Source organism: Octopus bimaculoides, chromosome 1 (genome assembly GCF_046866305.1).
Source record: "Octopus bimaculoides isolate indiv1 chromosome 1, ASM4686630v1, whole genome shotgun sequence".
Classification (NCBI taxonomy): Eukaryota; Metazoa; Mollusca; class Cephalopoda; order Octopoda; family Octopodidae; genus Octopus; species Octopus bimaculoides.
Genome location: NC_142928.1, coordinates 150,341,530 through 150,354,029, shown reverse-complemented (window position 1 = coordinate 150,354,029; position 12,500 = coordinate 150,341,530). Strand labels below are relative to the sequence as shown.

The 12,500-nt window shown below is 36.2% G+C and overlaps 1 protein-coding gene across 2 annotated transcripts in view; it reads left to right on the top strand.

The window, feature by feature from the left end:
- LOC106881255 (paired mesoderm homeobox protein 2) overlaps window positions 1–12,500 on the top strand; it is a 148,167-nt gene that overhangs the window by 120,620 nt on the left and 15,047 nt on the right. For both annotated transcript variants that reach the window (XM_052971393.2, XM_052971394.2), the window contains one exon: window positions 8,822–9,009. In XM_052971393.2, coding sequence (XP_052827353.1) covers window positions 8,822–9,009 — 188 coding nt within the window. The remainder of the gene's footprint in view (window positions 1–8,821; window positions 9,010–12,500) is intronic.

Sequence of the window (12,500 nt, the reverse complement as noted above, 5' to 3'; positions counted from 1 at the left end):
GTTAGAATTTTTGCAACGTTTTACGTCAGCCTCTTATCTTAACTAGATATCAGAACTAGTTAGTTTGTTACAATCAGAGATTGAAGGTCTACAGCAAACCTTCCCTGAACTGGAATACTTTGTTGAAAATATCTAGAAAAGATCTTCAACGTCTAGAAATCAAAACGTCGGCAGAGGCGAGACTTCTGAAGAATTTCAAGGAAACAAACATTTTGCTTGTTAAAATTTGGGGGTTTATTTTTCACTGTTTGATTTCATTTTCATTCTTTTGACAAATAATAATTATTATTGTTGTTGTTGTTTTGGTAATTATGACATTCAGAAATGTAGTGTAGTGTTTTTTGATTGGTAGTTTGTTTTCAGGAGGGGTTGAGGGTTGAGGTTTTTCCTTCATGTTTGAAAGTGTGCATGTGTTTGTGTATCTGTGCATGTGTATGTGTATCTGTGCATATGTGTATATATGTATGTTTTTCTTGTAACAATTTAGGGTTGTGCTTCTTGACTAAGCAAAAAAAAAAATTGGTTACTTTCTCAGAGCAAGTTTTATGAATAAATTGTTCTAAAATTTTAAATTTTTAGAAAATTATAGAAAATTATTATTTCACTTCGTTTTATTGATTCTATTTGTTCAGTTCATCGAAAAACTGAACACGCATGATCAGAGTTCTGTTTATGGTGTGTATGATATTGCAAATGGTGGAATAGGAGAGTCCCAAACAACTATAAATACACATCATGCATTTTGTCTCTGACTGAGACACATTACACTCAAATTATCGTCCTCTACCAGATTTTCAAAATAGCTACTGCATAAACGCCACACTGTAATTTCGAACAGTTTATAGAAGAGTTTTATGAGTTCAACCTTTCTGTGAAGAAGCAAAAAGTTATACTACTTTTGTGATAGTTTGCGGTCATAGGGACAACACTTTCCCTATCTTATTCACTATGTGATGAAGGGCATGTATCGGAAACGTTAGTGAATTCTCCCTATATATATATATATATATATATATATATATATATATATATATATATATATATATATATATATATATATATATATATATATATATATATATACCAGCTACGTATCGTTGTCTGTTAATTTTCACATTACATTCCCTTTATTTCGATTTATATTCCATATCAGACCGCGTCTTTCCCAGCAGATAGGCCTCTTGATCAGGATGTTTGAGGCAATCTATAATGTCGCCATAAACTGTTTTAAGTTTTGTTTTTTTTTCTTTTGGTGCATCGATGTAAAGATTTTTCTTACTTCCTTTTCTTCAACATTCAACGTAAAGATGACCATGAGTGAAGCAAGTCCCTTCAATGTGTAAACTGGCAATCGAAAATGTTTGCCCTTGCGATTTGTTAATGATAATGGCAAAACTATGACACTGAAAATTGAAGTCGTTTGAATTGAAATGGTACACCGTCTTCTGAGTCCGTGCGATGGAGACGCTTGTTCGGTTATCATCTAATCAATGCATCCTTTTTTTCTGGTGTCTTTTGAGACCGTGTGACGGAGGTTCGTGTTCACATATCGTCAAGTCTATTCTTTCTTCGTTTGGATGTCTCCTGAGCTCACTGTTGATACTTTAAGGGGGGGGGGGTTCTTTCGGCTATGTCATCCTAATGAAATTCCTTATACACATGCATGCACAAACACACATTCAAGCATACACAGACTAGGCGTGAGAGAAAGAGGCAAAAAGAGTAAAAGACAGCGTGAGAGATAGAGAGTGGATAGACAGTTATAAGATGCAACACACACACACACACAAACATACACACACACACACACACACACACACACACACACACACACACACACACACACACACACACACACACACACACATATATATATATATATATATAGGGAGAATTCACAAAAAAAAACAAAAGGCGAAGATAGATGGTGTAGAAAACAAACAGATGTAATAGTATAACGTTCGGGAAGTGAAAAAGTCTTTAACGCTTCGAGCCTACGCTCTTCCACAGAAAGGAACACGGAAACAAACAAGGTGAGAAAAAAAGAATGTGTAGTGGCTAGCGATCTATCATGGCGTTGGAAGGTTGTCGCGTCTCACAACGCATACAGTTCAAGTTGCGCATTTTACTTGAAAACTTGGAGTCATCTTCTACGCCCTGTTGTATCATATATACTGACATATACTATATACACAAATATCAGACCTACACACGCATTCAAAGTCTTTCTTATCCCTATCTGCATGTATATGTCTGTGTGCACGCACGCCTGTGTATATGTCTGTGTGTGCGTATGTGTATATATGCGTGTTTGTGCGCGCGAGTATATGTCTATGTCTATTTGTGTATGTTTGTGTGTAAATGTATGTTATGTATGTTATGTATGTATATAATTGTGTGTTTATATATATATATATATATATATATATATATAGTGTCTTTTATAATGACCCATAATCCACACAAAAACCAGGACACGTATTTACGAATGTAAGTTTGAAATGTAATTTCAAAAGTCTAATATATTGTATTAAGTGTCCGACTTGTGAGGATAAATATATCGACCGAACGAGAAACTCATCTGAACGCACACGAATGCACCAGCAGCAAATGAGGTATCTTCATGTCAGACAGATCCTTTTACGTACTCATTTTGAATCAAGCTACTATAAAAATATATATATATTCTGAATATTTCTATTCTATACGGTTTCTGACTCAAATGAAGCTTAAAGAAGAGCAAAAGAAAAGAGTTCAAATCAGTTCTAAATGAACACCGGTATTGATTTGAATCTTGATTGAATTGAAAATATCATTCACTAAGAAACACGTGAAATTAGTGAAATTATGAGGATCATATGTGCCTGTTTACTTTCCTAATTGTGTATCACACTTACCTATTTATATCGAATTATCACAACTAATTAGGTACTTTGTAATTAAGTAACACAACTAATTAGGTACGTCGGAGTTCAGTATCACAATTAATTAGGTGCATCGTAATTATGTATCACACGTAATTATGTATCACACGTAATTAGTTACATAATACTAGGTATCACGTGTAATTAGGAACATCATGAATATGTATAACATGTAATTAGGAACGTCGTAAGTATGTATAACATGTAATTAAGTACATCGTAATTATGTATAACATGTAATTAGGTACGTTTCATTAAAAAATCGCACGTGATTCGGCACCTTATAATTAGGTACCACGCATAATTATGTACTCTCGTAATTATGTATCACACATAATTTTCGCCGTAATTATCACAATCTGGTTGAATTGCTATTGTGCCTGGCGGAATTTAGGTCGATTAAATTCTGAGCTCAATTCCTACACAGTTGACTTTGCTTTTTATTATGATTTTATTCAATATATTCCCCTCTCAGATTCACACACTTATTGCAGCAGTCCTTCAGTTTTACTAAGCCCTGTAAAAGAACTCAGAAGGTTGGGCCTCCAACCAGGCTTTCATGACAGCTTTTCCTTAAAGCCAGGAACCTTTCAACACACCCTCATAATGTTATATCCTTTCTAAATACGTGCATACTCAAACACACACGCATGCGCACGCACACACGCATCGTATCCTCTGGCGTATAGCATGATTTCGAATAGAATAGAGACCCCACAGGTTATTGCTTAAAATCAGTAATGTATGTTTCAGGGCGTACTTGCCAAGTAAGCGATTTGATGTGAGACCGTTTGTTGATGCTAAAACATTTACAGTGTGGAAGACACACATTAACCATACGAAAACAAACCAAGTCTGGTTACTTCACATAACCATTTATTTTTCGGTACCAAATAATGGAATTGCGTCAGTGATCAGGCTGTAGTTGACACCAGTTAATAAATATCTTATTTGAAATTAACAGCTATGGCTGTGTGACAAGAAGTTTGCTCCCCAACCACATGGTTCCCGGTTCAGTCTTATTGCGTAGCACTTTGGGAAAGTGTTTATACTATAGCAAGGGGCCGACCAAAGCCTTGTGAATGGATTTTGTAGACGAAAAGTGAAAGAAGCCCGTCATGTGTGAGTGCGTATGTGTGTTTGTGTGTGTGTGTGTGTGTGCGTGTAGGTGTGAGTGTCCGTGTCCTCGTGTGAGTGTTTGTCCCCCTCCGTCGCTTGACAACTGGTGTTGGTGTGTTTATGTACACCATAACCTAGCGGTTCGGTAAGTAACAGGCTTTAAAAAATCAATTAAGTACTAAGATCGATTTGTTCAATTAAAATTCCCCTTCAAATAAAAGGTAAAAAGCAAAAGTCTTTTGTGTGTGCCTTCAAATGACTTCTACACGTCTTCCACGCAGTAATCTATGATTTCTTCATACATAATGAGACACCCGACTACTGCAATCGTTATTTATATTTTTCAAGAAACCAGTCTTATCTAATCTATTTCGCATCCCTACTATCATAGTAAGGATTAATAGTGAAGAATTTCATCATTACTTGCATACGTTAATAATCTAATTTTCGAGTCTTAATCTACAATTTTTTACACTAAGTAATCACTCATTCAGCAACGCGGTGTAAAACCACAAAATAACAACGTGCTAATAGTATTAATAATTACTATCGGACGCATTCGATATACATACCGTGTTTCATAGCCACAGGCAATGAGATGTATAGGTTCATCGCTAGATGTCACAGAATTATAACCTTCGGTGCCTTCGTTTTAGTTTCTTTTATTTCTTCTTTTTTCTTTTTTACTGTAGCATTATAGGATATAATAATAACCCACAGTTTTTAACCTGGTGTCTGTATCAAATTCATCGCATTATGCAAGGGTGAATATCACACACTTACGTATATGTGTGTATAATATATATATATATATATATATATATATATATATATATATATATATATATATATATATATATATATATATATATATATATATATATACGCATACATATACATATATTGCATATATGCGTACATTATTATGCACGTTATATATATATATATATATATATGTAGAAGATTAGCTATATTCGATTTGAATATATTTTATTTTCTATTTGAAAATTTGGTTATGAAACATGTGTAGTCGTTTTATTATTATTATTTTATAATACTTATTTATCGTGTATTTATTTATTAATTTTTTTTATATGTGACTGTGGATTTTCATGGATGAGTTCATGAACTATGGTTCTTTTCTCGAAATTATATACTTATATATTTTATACTGTGAAACTTAATTTATTCTTAATTTTTGATGAATTGAATTTAATTGAGTTTTTACCTGTAAATTTTGGATTTTTATCCCTATTATTATTATTATTATTATTAGTAGTAGTAGTAGTAGTAGTAGTAGTAGTAGTAGTATCATTATTTTATATATATATATATATATATATATATATATATATAGTGTGGTCTCTCCCCTCGAAGACGTCGTATGAGCGCTCAGCGTGAGGAAAGATCTGCACGAATGACTTGTTTATATTCGTGCTGCATATTAACTCACTCTCTCCACGAAATTGACGTTGTCCAAACACGTGCACGGTGTACCACGCGTCAAGAGATTGCAGAGCAACGTGAGATGAAGTATTTTGCTCAAGCTCACAACGCACCACCCGGTCTAGGAATTAAAATCTCGATCTTGCGATCTTGAGTACAACACCCTAACCACTTGGTCATATTGTGTCGCTATGATAGATCACTGACCACGACATTTAAATTTTTTTTCTCCTTGTTTTTCTCCTTATTTTTCTGTTGAAGAGCGTAGCTCGAAACGTTAAAGACTTTCTCTATTCCCGAGCGTTAAACTAATACATCCTTTTGTTGTGTACACCACCTGTCCTCGTCTATTGTTGTTTTTTCGTAAATTCTCCCATATACATATATATATATATATATATATATATATATATATATATATATATATATATATCGGTTATGAATGACCCCTGGAATTGTATCTAGAAAGTTACCCTCCGAGGCACAAGTCCGGACAAGACCAGCAGTTGCCCATGTATACCAGTCTCCCCTCTCCATGCCACCGATGTTATCCAAGAGAAAGGCAAAAGCCGATACAGCTTGGCACTAGTGACATCGCAACCCATTTCTACAGCTGGGTCGACTGGAGCAATGTGAAATAAAGTGCCTTGCTTTAAGCAATGTTCAAGTTTTGTATTAAAAAATATTTAACCGATGGGAGACAATTTGTTGATCAAAAGTTTTCTCCATTTTCTGCTCATTTTAAATTTGATTCCTGATAAACTCTCGTTTATTCTGTTATCACCTGTATCCTAGTGTCTTCTACTATAGCCTCGGGCCAATCAAAGCCTTGTGAATGGATTTGGTAGACGGAAACTGAAAGAAGCCCGTCGAAATATATATGTATATATTTGTGTGCTTGAGTCTGTGTTTGTCTCCGCCACCATAGCTTGACAACCGATGCTGGTGTGTTTATGCCCGTGTAACTTAGCGATTCGGCAAAGTGACCGGTTGAATAAGTACTAGGCTCACAAAGAATAAGTGTTGGGGTCGATTTATTTGACTAAAACCCCTTAAGGGGGTGCTCCTGCATGGCCGCAGTCAAATAACAAACAACTAAAAGAACATATGTAAGTATATATATACACTCACACACAAACACTCACACACAAACACTCACACTCGCACACACACACACACACACACACACACACACACACACACACACACACACACACACACACACACACACACACACACACACACACACACATGGGGTCATTGCAGCATGGAGAGGACAGGCATGTTTATTAAAATATATACTTTGCTACTAATGTGCGGCAAATGCTGCGTGTTCATTTCATTCATTTAAGTCTTGAAATAATACTCGCTTACTCTATCATTACAAGATATGCATGTAGCTAGCTGAAATAACTGATTTCCATAGTGAAGCGCTTAATCATGATTTAATTAATAATGTATCAAATTTATTCCATCTTCTCAGTTATGAATTTGTGAGATAATCAAATATGTCGTCTGTCCTTGAATCTTCGTTCATATATTTGACATCTAAGTGTTCGGCACTTATGTCTGTGAGATTTACAATAAAAAGAAGACTGGAAACAAGAAGTAATATGTAACTGATTCTCTTTTACTAATAGAGTATTTATTTCGCAAGCATGATATTTGAGATTAATAGGGAAAGAAGCTCTCACTTTACCCCCAGTGGCAATTGCTACCCCCAGTGGCAATTGCTACCCCCAGTGGAAATTGCAACGTTAATGAAATGATTTCCACAGAGAATAGAAAATGAGCATGAAAATTTTTTTTTTTTTAAATTCACTATGGTTTGCAAAAAATTTACCTTTACAGAGTGGTACATTCCACTCCTCCCCACCAAATACACACAGATATACCCACATACCTCAATAAACCTTCTCACTGGTCAAAAGAAATAAACAATCCTCCGTTAAACATCCATTAATGTTATATCGTCTGAAGAAAGGAATCCATGAAGATGATCTACCAGATGCCTACGGATACTTTGAACTACACTGTAAACATCCCAGGAATACGGACTGTGATCTTAAGAGACATGTGATTTGTAGAAACGCGCGTAGCTATGCATTAAAATATTTATAAATTCCATCCAAGGATTATTGTTATTACTATACTTATCCTACATTATATCGGTACAGCTCGGTGCAACCCCACCCACAAGACTGGTTCATCAGTCAACATCGTTAGACTGTGGCCGGCATAATGGAATAGGAGTTTATATGTGTGTGTGTGTGTGTGTGTGTGTGTGTGTGTGTGTGTGTGTGTGTGTGTGTGTGTGTGTGTGTGTGTGTATACATATATATATATATATATATATATATATATATATATGTGTGTGTGTGTGAGGGGTGTATGAAAAGTCGTGTGCTTCAAAAAAAAAAAAAACATGATACGAAACTTCAAGGCTCAAAACTTTTCATACGTTTGCGTTGTATTCTTGAGCAAAACACTCCATTTCACGTTTGCTCTGCAATCACTTCGATACCAGACATGTGGCACACTATGCACCTGTACAAGTAATATCGATTTGATGGACGGAGTGAACTAATATGCAGGACGAACACTTGATCACTATAAACAATCATCAGTGCCTCTCTCTCATAGTCGAGAGATTATCGTTAATAAATGATAATATCTTCCCTTCCGTGAAAGTGCTTCTTTCCATTAATTTTACTCGTTTACATTGGCACAATATTTAATTTCTAAACTGCGATTTTATGGCATAAATTTTATGGTTTTTTTTGTTTAAACTCGAATTACTTTATATGGTGAACTAGTCATGGTATATGATAGGTGTTTATTACATCCATATACCGTTATATCTTTTAATATTGTATACTTATAAAGTGTCAACAAGTTCCCGTCTCCGTCTTGCAACAACGATTTGATCATTGACGCAGTTCCACTTGACTCGATGGGTTGGTAGAACCGTTGTTGAGTAAAGGACAAAATGTCTGCGATATTTAGCTACCTCTACGTACTTTCTGAGTTTAGATTTCAACTTCTGGGTCAGTGAAATAAAATGCTACTCAAGTACTGAAATCGATTTAGTAATCTCGTAACACATCGTAGATGTGAATGGAAAAAAATGATAATGGGCTCAGACTAAGACAGGTTTTAGTGTATATTTAGCAATAAAACCAAATTCAATATAATGGTATTTGTGAATTTTAAAAGGCTGTCATGACTCTACTACAATGTAACAATTTCATTTTCAATACAAGTTATCTAAGATCAAATCACTATCAAACAGGCTCAATTCTGAAATGTTTCTTATTTATCTTACGCTTCAGGTAACGACGATGACAAAAAAGACGACAGTGAAGGAAAAAGACGTCGAAAACAACGACGTAATCGAACGACTTTCAACAGTACACAGTTGGCCGCCCTGGAAAGAGTCTTCGAACGGACGCATTACCCAGATGCCTTTGTACGTGAAGAATTAGCTCGAAGAGTAAACCTCAGTGAGGCCAGAGTTCAGGTAGGTTCAGAACACTTCTAAATTAATGAATAACATATGAGCTGTATAAAAAAATTTGATGCCGTGATGAGGCAGGTTGGATTATTAAATGTTGGCCTTTCTCCTGTTAACTGTAAAGTACGTTTAGCACCTCTCCACTTGGTCTACAACGCATCCATTTTCGCCGAGCACTGTTCCTGGGAGAGTCGTGGGAATAGAGTCCTCAAGCACCTCCTCCGTAGGTTCCCATCAGAAGCAACCATCGTTACACTTTCTGAATTTCCAAGCGTGATCAACTAAGACTATGTTCATTATCCAACCATCTTTCTAATGGTCTGCCCCTAGGTCTTCCTGCCGGTTGACTCGGCTTGAAGAATCTGTCTTGCGATCTTTGCTTCAGCATTCTAACCACATTCCGTATTATCGGGACTCTGACCTCTTAATGCGGATAACTAGGGGCTTGATCTGGAGTGACACCCTGAATTAGATTTAAAAAAACAAAAAAAAGCGATCAAATTTAGTTTCCCTTCTGCTTATAAACCGTTTTGATCAATATGTGCATTGAACGGGTGCCATAATCCTCATACCATACGACCCATATATAATAGACTATGATGGATTGCTTGACTTTTTTTTCTGATAAACTATAATGCCTACTGAATTACGCTAACATATCACGAAGGGAAGGCTGATTAGAACGATCAGTGAATTATATCAGCAATTCTATAAATCAAACAAAACTGCTTAACTAATGTTGGCTTGATTTTCTCCATGGAGCAACTAAAGACGGCGTTTGAGTGATTTATTTCATATGTAGTTTTCTTCTTGAAACCCACTAATCTTTCGAGACAGCAAAGAAAAAAATGAGTGATATGGCGTGCTCTTTCCCTTCAAACACTTAAGATATATTTGCTCCTGTTGTAGCATTATGGAGCTCAATAAATTTCTGAATAACTTCCGAAATAGTTTAGTTAGATTTCCTACGCTTAGAATGTTGAGGGTGCTGCTACAATGTTAGGATTTTTTAGGTATTTTCGGCACCAAAATGTCTATGAACAACATACATTTATTCTGTCATCGAAAGAAATTCAACCTGATACGAGATATTTAAATAACAGCACTCGGAGCAGTTAGTTAATATATCTGTCGAAAACTAGGGAAGGAGATGATCCAATTCATATTTTGTTTTTTTGATGCTAAAAACTGGAAAGTAACATTGGAAAGGAGAATCTACTCCTCAGTGCAGAATCTCTGGTGACGAATTCCGAAGAACAAAACAGCCGTGATTGCTGTTCTTTCTACATTCAATGTTCAAATCCTCGGTCTTCTATATTCTATTCTAATTAAGTTGAAGTTATCTTCTGTCCTTTTCAAGTAGTAGTAGTAGTAGTAGTAGTAGTAGTAGTAGTAGTAGTAGTTGTAGTAGTAGTAGTAGTAGTAGCTGTAGCTAGAGTTAGACTTGTTATTGTTGTTTAGATCGAAGTCGTCCTAATCAAAGGCATTCCAGCCGTGACCATCTCTTTATATTTAAAGGAATGTGGGACGACATTATTAAACGTGCCACTCCCTTATCTAGAGTGGTGGGTTGTGATCTAAAGAATTTGGCTGTTATTTCTAGCAGATGAAGCCATCACATAGATAGTCTCCACATAAAGAGATAAATAAATGCAATCCAACTAAAGGACCACCTCAATAAACACTATTGTTGTTGTCGTCGTTGTTGTTGTTGTTGCTTTTGTTGCTGCTCTTGGTTAGCTCAGAGTCAGCCTTAACTTAGCAGGGACTCAGCCATGATCTTTTTGTATACGAAGGTCGGCTGAAAAGTTCATAGGCTGACAAAGATATTTTCATGGAATTTGACCAAATGAAGTATATTTTTCAACATAGTCCCCTTGTGGGCCACAGACTTCTTCCATCGATGTTGTGGTGCTTGGATCCCATTGGTGAAGAAGCCTTCATCCTGTTCAAGAAGGGTCATCTACAGCAGATATGACGTCATCATCACTGCGATACTGGTCCCCAGCTAAGTGTTTTTTCATATTGGAGAACAGATGATAGACAGACGGGGCCAAATCAGGAGAATAGTGAAGGTCTTCAATCAGTTCAAAGCCACAGGCACGCACAGCAGCCATCGAAATCAAGCACTTGTGTGCTGTAGAATTGTCCTGATGAAACAAGACCCCTTTCGTCAGTTTTTCTGGGCACATGGTCTTGATAGCCTTTTGTAACTACCTCAACAAGTTGGCACAGAACTCTCCATTGATGGCGTGGTCCTTTTGAAGATAGTCAATAAACACAATGCTTTTTACATCCGAAAAACTGGTCATCACTTTTCCTGCCGATGAAACGAACTTGGCCTTCCTTGGAGCAGGTGAGACAGGGTCTTTTCACGGCGTGGATTGTTTCTGTCGCTGGCTCAAAGTAATGAAGCTAACATTCATCCTGGGTGAGTAAACGTTCAATGAAACCAGCTGGATCGGTCTCAAACAATGTCAGATTTTACCGTAAAATGATCAGCCTGATGCTCTTTTGATCAGGTGTCAGAAGACGTGGTGGCCACAAAGCAGGAACTTCCGTCATACCAAATTCATTGTACAAAATATTCTCAACTCTTCAACGGGATGTGCTAATAGCATTGGTTATTTGATTTATAGACAATCGCCTGTCATCTATCACCATCCTCGGTAGTGGCAGTTACAGGAGGTTCAGACCTTGAGTCATCTTCAAGATTTTCCCTTCCCTTCCTCAATTCAGCAGTTCATTTTTGCACTGTTGATAAAGCTGGATCGTCTTCCTCTAATGAAGCAACAATGTCAGCACAGATATCGTTGGAAGGTTTTTGTGCAGGAACTTAATAACACCACGATGCCAAATTTTGTCCATTTTCAAGAGAAGTCACTAGTAGTTACTTGGAAGTCCTCTTTGAGCAGTCAGAAGTCAGGTTGCTGAAAAGAAACAATGCAGTTATTAGTAAGAACTGAAATTAATTATGTTTATTAATCGACATTTAAAGCGGCGAACTGGCAGAATCGTTAGCACGCCGGATAAAATGCTTAGTGGCATTTCATCCGTCTTTACGTTCTGAATTCAATTATCGCCGAGGTTGACTTTGTCTTTCGTTCTTTTGGCATCGATGTAATCGACCAGCCTCATCCCCCAAATGTCAGGCCGTGTGGAATACTTTTTTGTTGAGATATATGTATATATATATATATATATATATATATATATATATACATATATATATATAATTTAAATATAGGATAAAATCTTTATAAGAATTTATCAAGTAGTTCGTGTGAAAAAACCTCATAAGGGGAAAATTTATTAATTATTCCCAATAAATATATTTATTTATATTAAGAGCATTACTATACATAAATGCCTCACGCTAGGAGGGACTCTTAAAGTCAATACTACTATAATAAAACACATTGTACCGAACGCGAGGGAATGAAACTCTCGAAGCGAACGTTTGATTTTAGGAGGCTCTCTTCGAGAGTTGCATTCCC